This window comes from Plectropomus leopardus, unplaced genomic scaffold (assembly GCF_008729295.1).
Source record: "Plectropomus leopardus isolate mb unplaced genomic scaffold, YSFRI_Pleo_2.0 unplaced_scaffold16930, whole genome shotgun sequence".
NCBI lineage: Eukaryota > Metazoa > Chordata > Actinopteri > Perciformes > Serranidae > Plectropomus > Plectropomus leopardus.
The window spans coordinates 1-11,297 of NW_024618200.1; the positions used below are offsets into that span (position 1 = coordinate 1).

At 39.2% G+C, this 11,297-nt stretch overlaps 1 protein-coding gene across 1 annotated transcript; it reads left to right on the plus strand.

The window, feature by feature from the left end:
- The first annotated feature begins 199 nt into the window (after positions 1-199).
- LOC121964728 lies at positions 200-7,607 on the plus strand. Its single transcript, XM_042514923.1, has 5 exons — positions 200-808; positions 2,101-2,439; positions 2,769-2,852; positions 4,289-4,426; positions 6,019-7,607. Exons 1-5 carry the CDS (start codon positions 760-762, stop codon positions 6,162-6,164), a joined length of 756 nt encoding a protein of 251 aa, XP_042370857.1. The 5' UTR covers positions 200-759; the 3' UTR covers positions 6,165-7,607.
- The last annotated feature ends 3,690 nt before the right edge of the window (positions 7,608-11,297 follow it).

Here is an 11,297-nt window from a genome sequence, read left to right on the forward strand (position 1 = left end):
AGCTAATTTCTTGCAATTTGAGGAACACTTCTTGCTCGCATTGCTCATTGCCTCTTCAGACGAGTGATATTGAGAATAATAATAATAATAATAATAATAATAATAACAATAATAATCAATAAACCAATAAAAAATCTTTTTAAAAATGGACTCGAACAGAAACAACAAGCAAACAAAAATGATTCATTTCACATCAGGAGTTTAAACTCAGCACGTTCCCTCTTTTTCATACAAATAACAACAAAAAGCAAAACTTTGTTGAAGACAAAGACTCGACGGAATAACCTATAAACTGTATATAAAAATATTTACGGTTAAAACCAAACATCCCCGCCTCTGTATGACGTAACCGCACAAACAAACGCGACCGTGACGGAAGAGTCCACTGTAGTCTGGACTGATTGGGGGGGTATTAAGTTTTAAATAAGATAAAATAAGCGATCCTGTGGGCATTTTCGGGTATGATTTCATAGTCTCCAATTTGAAATGATAAACTATTTATACTTTAAATAATCATAATAATTAGGGGACCTCTCACGGGGCCCTCTGACTGTCTCAGCCGGTTGTCCACCCCTCTCAGTTGGAGCGATTTGTGCGCATGTCCGGCTGTGCTTGGCGCTAAATCTGTGTTTGAGTGAACACGAGACTCGTTTCTGATCTTTTAGACATTAATTTATTCATGCATCAAACACGGACGGATCTCACGGTGTCAGGATAACGTCATATTATCGTAGTTGGCCGGACTGCAGCGGGTTAATAATGATTGTGACTCTGGTAACTGTGCTGACTTTTCTGCCTTTTTCCGCGGGTAAGTTCGTCTTTTTAAACAGGAAACATTCCCATAACATTAGCGGACATTAAAGAAAACATTAAATCTAAAGCTCAAAGGACGTTTTAAGGATGTTTATCATTTCAAATAATGTTCCTGTGAGGTTAAATCGTTTTTACTGCAACGTTGTGAGGATGTTTTGGTCACTAAATGCTCTTTTAGTAAAATGTTCCCACAATGTTACATGAGAACCAAGGGAGAACACTTTCAAACATTCAGAAAATGTTATTAAGGACTGAGATTACAGACCCTTTTTAAGATAAAATGTAGTGTAATGTGGTATTTTAATGACAAAAGAAATATTAACATTTTTGATGTTTAAGAATGTTGTAGGAACATAAAGAAAACGTAACTACAACATTCAGTGGTTACATTGTACCGTTTTCAGGACCAAACATTTTCAAGCAATTTCTGAGAGAAATGACGTTATTTACTAGCTCTGGGATGTTACGGATGTTATAAAGGCATTATTATGTTATTTTATCCACAATGGTTTTCTGGTTTTTCAAAACAAGCTGTTTCCTAAAAAAAAATCTTTTTATCGCTGCACCTCTCGTCTGCACTTTTTATTTTTTAATTCATTTTTTTATTTAGTTTTTAATTTTACCTTTCATATCACATCTCTTTACGCTTTTATTGTAAAACATATCCTTAATGTTTTTATATTTTATTGCTCTGTAATGCAATTTGAATTGCCCTGTTGTATGAAAGTTGCTACACAAATAAAGTTGCTTTTCTGATGTGACTAAATGCACAGTGATTGACAGTCAGTGTGGTTACAGGCACAGTTTAGTGCAGCTACAGTTTTAGCTCAGTTTAAATGGACTCCTGTCCATGTCCCAGTATACAAGCAGCGGGGGACAATACGTTTCTTGTCACCTGTCTGTCCAACTCCACAGAAATGTCGATGTTTTAGAGGACACTAAACTGACGGGATTAGACAGGTAACTGGCTCTGTATATTTTATGTTTATGTAATTTCGATAACTTCACATCCACAGAAACTGCAGAATTTTAACACGTGAATTGAAAAATTGTACTTTTTAGTCCGTTACTTTTTAACTGACTCTGTATTTGTCTAAATTCACGCAAATTCTGAAAATTTCTCAACATATGCAAGTAATTATCCACCAGTGTTATCATGTTGGAGACCCGTGCTGTACATTTATCGCGTAAAACTCTGGGGTTCGGGTTCACCGTAGACCTCGATAGGCTGGCAAATGGACGATGTCGACTGGAGGTGTTGACGCCGTGTTACGTTTGTGTCCTCAGGGGTCGCAGGACCGAGTCAGAGAGTCGAGGCGGTCGAAGGAGACGACGTTACTCTTCAGTGCCCGATCGTCCCCGGGGTCGACCTGTCTGCTCACACGGTGGACATAAGCAAACAGGACCAAGATGTCAAGAACGATATCGTCCACGCCTACGTGCACGGACGGGACCATTTTCGTCCACAGATGTCTCAGTACAGAGACAGGACGGCTCTCAGCCGTGAAGACCTGACCAGAGGACTCGTGAAACTGAAGATCTCCTCGGTGACGCCGGCTGACGGCGGACGATACGAAGTCTTTCTCAGGGATTTGAATGCCGAGTGTGTGATTGACCTCACTGTGGGTAAGCAGGTTCACTTTAATACAGTTTACACACACACACACACACACACACACACACACACACACACACACACACACACACAGAGCAGCAGACAACATGCAGTGTTGATTTAACCCTTCACAGTTCAGCAGGAACGGCGGTTTTGTGACAAACAGAGATTTATAACGTTTTTAAAGGAAATTATGACACTGTGCTTTATTTTAGTTGCAGTAATTGAACGTCTCTGGACACACGCAGATTAAGGAACACAGCCAGCTTTCTCTGATTACTACAAGATATTTTTAATCTGTGTTTTCCGAATACTGAGAGCATTTCTTCTTTTTCAACAGTTTCTGAAGACGAACACAACAGGAGCGACGACTCCACCACACCTGTACCTCCTGAGGAAGAAGTGACCGAGTCCGACGGCGGAGGTAAATATCTGTGAGCAGCTCTGAAGAAATGCAGAGATTGTGCTCTAAAACACTATGAAGTCCTTTATTTATGTCCCCTTTGCATTTTCACTCAGAACCACATAAGGTCGGCATCATGCCACTCCAGTGTGTGATTTCAGTGATCGGCAGCTCGCTCTGAACAGTTACGGAGCCGTAACGTGTCATTAACAATAGGGCTGAAACGATTCCTCGAATAATTCGAGTAACTCGATTACAAAAAAATGATCGAGGAATTTTCTCTGCCTCGAGGAATCGTTTAATTTTGCCAGCTCAAAGCATGGTATTTCGCCCGGACTACTTCTAATGCGGCACAACGCGCGGACGTCACGCACGTACAGGAATAAAAAAGAGGCGGCGGATATGTTTGGTTTTAACCACGGATGAAGAAGGCGACGAAAGCGAAGAGAAAGGCACAAAGAAAAGGCAGAAAATGTCAAAAGTGTGGGAGCATTTAAAGCTGGACACCGAGGCGAACACTGCTGCGTGTGTTCACTGTGAGACAGCGCTTACATACCACAACAGTACGTCTTCAATGCTGCAGCATCTCCACCGAAGGCCCCCCGTTTCCTCCGAGAGCAGACGACCGTCACCGGAGACGAGGCAAAATGACGTTAACGTAGCGCTAATTCATGAGATTAACGTTACTGTACCTTGCTAACATAACGTTAGCCCTGCGGAGGGCTAGGTTTCTATTAATTCTGACCACTGTGGATGCGTGGCTAACGTGCCTTTCATACAGGCTTTATTTAATCTGTAAAAACGCAGCGCTGCAGAGTGATGAGGGTGGAAAATAAAAACAGAATAAAGCTAACTGGGTAGTTAAAAAGGGAAACCAATAGTTCACTGTTAGGTGAAATGTCTTATTGTCTCACGTATATTTATAATTGCTCTTTAACTAAACAAAAATCTGTTTTATCCGATTACTCGATTAATCGATGGAATTTTCAGTGGAATACTCGATTACTAAAATATTCGATAGCTGCAGCCCTAGTTAACAATAATTTACCGTTCCTGTTACATGGCGGCTAAACTCGTCCTCTGCTCGGAGGGTAATAAGCTCCGAAATCTCACTGTTTTCCCAATTTACGGTTATTTTCATCTGCTGCTTTTTAGGTCTCCACACATAACACGTCTTCTGTCCTCTTACACAGACTTCGTTAATACTTCAGATACCGGTTTAAAAACGAAACAACTTTGTCCTCCCGTTCTGCGATCGTACCTTTTATGCATTCCCACTTAAAGATGCCACGTTAAATTTGATTTATTCTTCAATCTCTGTGAATACGAGATAATGTGACTGTGTTTAAATGTGTTGAGAGGAATCATCCGAATCAGTTACCAAATTACAGAAGAAAAAACCTGCATCACCTCTGAGCCGGCCTTTTTTTACACTCACCTGTCTGATGTTTCTTCAGCTGCTGCAAAGAACGAGTCAGCGCTCGCCCCTGACGGTGGTGTCGGTGGTGTCCGTGGTGTCCGTGGTATTGCTGCTGCTGTTGTTTTTGTTGCCGCCTGTGGTCTTCTTGGTTTCCTGGTGAAGCGTCAAAAGATCAGTAAGTTATAAACTTTGCTCTGCAGTATTTTAACATGAATTTTATACTGTAATTTAGTAGACTTACTCCTCTAATGTCACACAACCCCAACCTCTTTCAGTTTTTTTAGAAAAACTTTACTTTTAATTTAAAGTGATAGTTCACCCAAAAATTAAAATTCATACATTATCGACTCATCATCATGGTGATAGAAAGTTGGATAGTTTTATAGTCCGCAAAACGCTGCCGGATGTTCACGGGGAAAAGGCGTTGCACTGATCTCCCAAACAATTGAAGCAAATAGCAACCACAATCCAAATGTTACAAAAATACATAATAAAACCACAAAATGTCTCCATTCTGCTCGTCGTGTCCTGAAGCCCCAACATACCAAGTTGTTTTGAAAAACGTTACTGGCGTCATGTTTTTAGCCTCGTTGTAGCCTGTAGCTCCGAGTGTGGGAGTTGCGCTAATGATGGCACGCTCTTTCAAGACACACACACACACAAACACACACAAACACACACACACACACACACACACACAGAGACATGGCGTTAGCAGCAAGTGACAAGTCTCTTTAGCCTCATTCCCACTGGACAAAAAACCTGCTAACATTGTTTTTTTTAATGCAGTGAGAATGCGTACGATCGGCATTCACACACGGGTCAAATGACTCTGCAGTATTTATATTTTTTAATTTTTTTTAAAATTCTTCATTGATGATTTTTCGACATAATCAATACATTGCACAACAGGAAGGTATATTATAAAAAACAAAACATGATCATTTTAGCCTTGAATCAGAAGCAATTTCAAAAATACATACAAAAAACCTGAACAAAAACAAAAAACAAAGCAACACAAACAAACAAAAAAAATGAAAAACAAAAAACAGAACAGAAAAAAAAACATCTCCGCAGTCGACACGGGTTTTTATCGAGTTCAACTCTGATCGCCATTGATGGGAACGCAACACACGGGTTAACGGGATGTTTTCACCTCCTTAATCGCCTAGATGCATTGACGCGCCATCACCAATTATCATCCGTCTCCTCCTAAGCAGCTAAAATGCATCTGCACCGAGTCTGAAAGAGACACTGAATAAGTCATAGATGTATAAAGAGAAAAAAGACCTCTGATCCTGCTGCTGTGTAACGTTTACCTGTTCTCCTGTCTGTCTGTGACATCACACTGACACACCAACAAAACACACACACACCAGCCGACAGAGAGGCGGACTCCTGTGCGGCGGCGGTGTGTTCACTGGCAGTGGGAATGGAGTCAATCACCTATATTTAGCAGATTTGCCTGTTTGACAGACTTGTAAACACTGGCGTGCAGATACCGTGAGTTCCCGATGGTCTCACTTAAGTAGATAATGACTGAATTTTCATTTTTGGGTGAACTATTACAAGGAAAGTTTATTATCATGTCATGAACATCGATTTGATTGTTTTGCATACATTTACAAAAGTATAAAAATGTCAGTATTTTGATGATAATATCAACAGTATGAGTATGTTGTTGGGCTACTTTCTTAGCATTTAAACATAAACCTGTTTATATGGTATAAATCTTAGTGTGACAAAGTGGTTATCGTGTCCTCACAGAGATCCGTAAGAAGACGCCGAGAGAAATCAACGAGCAAGAAGAGGAAAAGATGATGAAGACAAACAGCTTTGAAATGAAAAGCAGGCGAGCAGCGGAGGGGGGCGGAGACCGACACGGCGCTGCAGAAAATGGCCTGATACGATGAGCGGTTATTTTCTCTGACCAATAACTCTGATTTTAAAAAAAGCAAAAATGATTATTTAAAGAGCTCAAGCGCTCCAGATAATTATGGGATTGATACGTGTTTAACTGAAAGAAAATGAACCCCTTCATGCAGTCCCGTAACCGAGCTGGTTAAAAAGTCGATGGACTGAATCGATGTGACGTCGCACTGACTAAAAAGTCATTTCTGGGTTAAAAAAGAAAAACTGGGCGACTGAATTGCTGAGTTTATTTCTGTTGTCGTTTTCAGCCGAAACGGTAACATATAAAGATTTAGACCACGTTTATACGGAAACGATTTCAGGAGAAAACGCCAACCTTTAGTTACGTTTCGGCTGTTCATTCAAACGACGGTGCGGTTTTGTGTGTCCGGGTTTCACCGTTTTCGTCGTCATGTAAACTGGCATTACGGAGTTTCCTCTGACAACGGGGACGTTTTTACGTGTGCATTACGGTCTCAGTCGATAGCCGTGTGCGAGTAGGTTGTGGACGTATTTTAGGGAAGTGTGGATACAGCCGTGGGGGCGGGGCCTCGGTCAGTCCTATAAGAGCTGCTCGGTGGTGCAGGAAGCAGAAAAAGCTCTTTTTACGGGTTTAGAAATGCGTGAAATACCCGGATACCCAGAGCACACCGAGTAGAGATTAACGGCAGTCGAGCGCGCACGAGGGGGTCACTTTCGCCGGCGGAGCGACCGACTTCCAGATTTAGATTTTTCAAATGTTTTCGAACCGGATGGTTTACGTCCAGACAGGGATAGAAGACGTTTTGGGGATTTTGATCTCACAAAAAATGATTATTACTGCATCATTACTTGGATCAGCGGGAAGGGGCGGTACTTCCACCGCTTACTGATCCGTGTTCGCGGCGTTTGTTTTGAAAACATTGTGGTCTAAATGTGAAATTTTCTTTAAAACGATCCACAGAAAACTGTTTTCTGTGGATCGTTTTGAGCGTAAACGTGTCAGTCACGGTGGTCTCGATCTATCTGACGTTATTTTATGAACTAGGATTAATCAAGTATTAACTGGATAAATTCATTTCACAAGGAATCATGGGTAACGGTGCGTCATCTGTGTTGTACGCTGTGAATTTCAGTTTTTTGGGTTTTGTTTTACAAATAGGCTGATCTTTGCTTTTTGCTGAAATGTTGGATTCATGTTTATGTTTATTTTCAGACAACATCAAGTACTTCTAAATGATTTTAAGTGCAGTCACTTTCCACCTGTAGTCCTGACGGACAGCTGTTTTTAAAATGGAAATATTTTACACGGTTTCATTTTAAATTTGTATTTATGATGTCTGACTCTTTACATGTGATATTTATTTTCCTATCCTAGCTTTCTCTTTTGGATGTTGTTGAAGGTGATCATGATTTTTGTCATTTGAAGTAATTTTAAATAAACACGGAAACCTTTGAGCCTCTCAGATGCCTTTAACGAGTGTTTAAACCTTTAAATCCTAAACACAGTGGACAATTTCCTTCAAAAACATGGAAAAAAAGACACGGAGCACTTTAGAGAAAATGTTTTACAAGTTGTAGATAATGAATAGATAATGTATAATCAGACTACGCTCCTTTTATATGTCTCATCAGCACAACTTCATACATGTGACAGTCTGCTTATTATTGACTTTTCTTAGAGTCACACATTTTAATACAAAGATATTTCATGAGACTTTACATGTAAGGTAGTTACTGAATTGTGAGCCAAAAAAAACTTTAGTAAGGCTACAAAAATGAGGAAAGTAAGACAGTTGTCCCTCAGGAGTGGGGTTATAGGCGTGGTATGTGTGCGGTGGTGTTTTCCTCCTTTACACTTTTTTTGGTCATCAGCAAAAACACACAAGTATCAAAAGAAATAAATTTAAAAAGGAGAAAATAAAAATAGTCAGAGATCAGGCATTAAGATATGAATCAAACTATTTATGTGCAAGGCTTGTTTAGTTCTAATATATTTCTGTGATTTTTTGAAATTCAGGGCCTGCGGGGAAGTTAATATACATCCATGAAATTTGGAAATTGGCGTGGATCTGTTATAAATATGGATACAGGCGTGTGGGCGGGACCTGATTCATTATTATGAAGAGCCACCTAAAGCCGCATCTTCTGCGCATCAGAAGTGAGGCATGTGTTTTTGTTTCAAAATTTGCCAAGCTACATACCACCCAGATACTTCTGAGAGTGGGACAACTTAATCAGAAAATTTATATGGGATGGGAAAAAACCTTGTGTTAAATTAAAAAATTTGAAGTTTCCAAAATCAGGGGGAGGGTTAGCTCTACCAGATCTGAAAACATACTTTACAGCAGCCCAAATGAAAAATATAATGGTTTGGATAAGTGATATTAATTTTCCAAAATGGAAAGATATAGAATTAAGTAAAAATCATTTAATAAAATCAGCAATATTTAAAACTGAAGATAAGGAACTTAAAGAAGAAAATAAAAATAATTATTGTATTGAAAACACTTTTAAGGAGTTCCATAAAATTACTAAAAAAATGAAAATAGATGAGAACAATATGATTTATTTGAGGGAAATATCTAAAGACCCTGAATTCAAGGCAAATAAAACAGACAACATATTTAACATTTGGGCTGAAAAAGGAGGAAGATTTTACCAATTATTTAAAAATAATGAACTGCAATCTTTTGAGAACCTTTCTAAACAATTTGACATACCAAGAAACCAATTCTACAAATATTTACAAGTCGGAAGTTATATACTCAGGAAATTGGGGAAGAAGGTCAAAAATTTACATCCCCTGGTTGTTTATTGGGCTAATAATAGTAATCGAAGAACTAAAAATACCATGAGCAAATTATATAAAATTCTGGCTAATCAAGAAGAGCAATTAACAATTAATATCAGGGTGAAATGGGAAGAAGAACTAAGTACTAAAATAACAGAAGAGGATTGGATAGAAATCTGCTCTAATGTACATAAAACAACGTGTTCCTTATTTTGGAGAGAGTTTACTTGGAAAATAACAAGTAAATTCTTCCTGACACCAAAAAGTATGGGAAAATATACAGGGAATCTAAAATGCTGGAGGAATTGTGGGGAGGACAATGCAGATTATTTACATATCTTTTATACATGCAAAGTAATCAAAATATTTTGGAAAGAAATAACTGAAATTCTTGAACATTTATTTCAAAAGAAACTAGAAGTTAATCCAGAAAATGTAATTATAGGGAAGATACCGGTAAATATAAATTCTGAAGAAAAATATCTATTTCAAATTTTTAGAGTTTCAGCATTAAAAATGATCACCAAAAAGTGGAAAAAAAGCAACCCACCAAAAAGTGAAGAATGGATAACTACTGTATGATACAGGAAGTACACAGGAATGAGAAAATAACTCACAAAATAAGGAACACAGAACATGTTTTCGATAAAAAGTGGTTTATAAAAGAAATTGATAAAATAAATAAATGAGATTAAATTAACCATGACTCAAGTATTTATTAGTCAAAAGTAGAATAATAGAATGACAAATTAAATATTGTGGTTTTAACTAAGGCCAATTTCACAGGAAAGAAAAAAAAAGAAGTGAGTCGTGTGGCGCCACAGAGCTTTTCTGCAGTAGGCGGGATCACCGTGTGTCCCCCATCCCTGTCGTCATCCGAGGATATATAACTTGCAAAACGCTGCTCCAGCTTGCAGTTAGTTGTTAGTAGCAGGTGGTGAACTTTAGTAAGTTTTCACAGCACAACCTGAGTTTTTTGGTGGAAACTTCTGGACTTCATCATGAAGACTCCTGTAATTTTCCTGATAATATGTCTGTTTGCTGAAACTATCCCCGGTGAGTTTACATCATTCACAACTTCATGCATGTGACAGTCTGCTTATTATCAGTGTTGGGGAAGTTACTCAAAAAAAGTAATTAGTTACTCATTACTAGTTACTTCTGTAAATTGTAATGAAATTACTTTACTAGTTACTGCATTTGAAAAGTAACTTCACTACTTATTACTTTACTTTCCCATTTCTTAATTTACCGAGTAGATACAGGACAGCAGTTGAAAGGAGCCTGTCACCTGGGCATAGAGTGCATTTCACTCGAATATTTTTGTCCTTTCGAGCTATAAACTGAAAGTAGTGGGAATATCGCCACTGGCCGAACCCCCCAGGCTGTGCTCGAAATCACCCTCATCACGGATGTAGTGCACTATATAGTGTGTTCGGTAGTTGCAGCTCTAGCTGGAGCAGACACCCGCACACCCGCTCACATCTGATCATAGCGTTTTGTTCTCTTTTCCCAATTGGCGGTGTGTTAGAAAAATAAATGCTTTTCTGTTTCTTGTTCCAAGGGACTGATGAAGATGTTGAGAAGCTTATTAAGCTTCGTGTTAAGCACAACCAGCTGTTGGATGGATATATTCTAGTGATGCATATTCATCAATAAAAGAAATTTCAGAATTCATATTTGTCATTCCTGATTGAACATTACATTTGTATTTTTTAGTATGATGGTATTTATAGTTGAATAACCATGGCGCATCTGCTGACGCAACCACGTTCAGGAAATTACCGTGTAGTGTCCGAATTCTCCTCCCGTCGTCGTTCCCTACATCGTGTATATGATGTAGTTCACTACATCATATACACGATGTAGTGGATAGGGAGGGAGTGAATGAGTGGACGATTTCCAACACAGCTTCATCAGTCTCATCTCAGTCTCCATTTCCCTGTTCGTACCGGCAGCAACGTCACTCGCCCCTCTCTATGCAGCACGCGTCGCGCACGCACACAGACAGCAGCCGCAGCACGCACATAAATTCCTGCGCCACTTAAACAGACAGACACAGCACAGACAAATCAGAATCAGAATCAGAATCAGAATCAGAATCAGAATCAGAATCAGAATCACGTTTATTGGCCAAGTTCAACAAACTGCAGCGTTAACGCGCTTCTCTCTGACACCGGTGAGTCAAGACGGAAGCTAACGGCTAACAACAGCTAACAGCTAACAGCTAGCAGCTGCTCGGCGTGTATGATGTTAGCATTAGCATAACCGTTTTTGAGATTTCTAACACCGGTTGTTATTATTGCAAACTCGGTTGACACGTTTATAGTAATGTTAGAAACGTCTTTGTTCGCGCGGACAC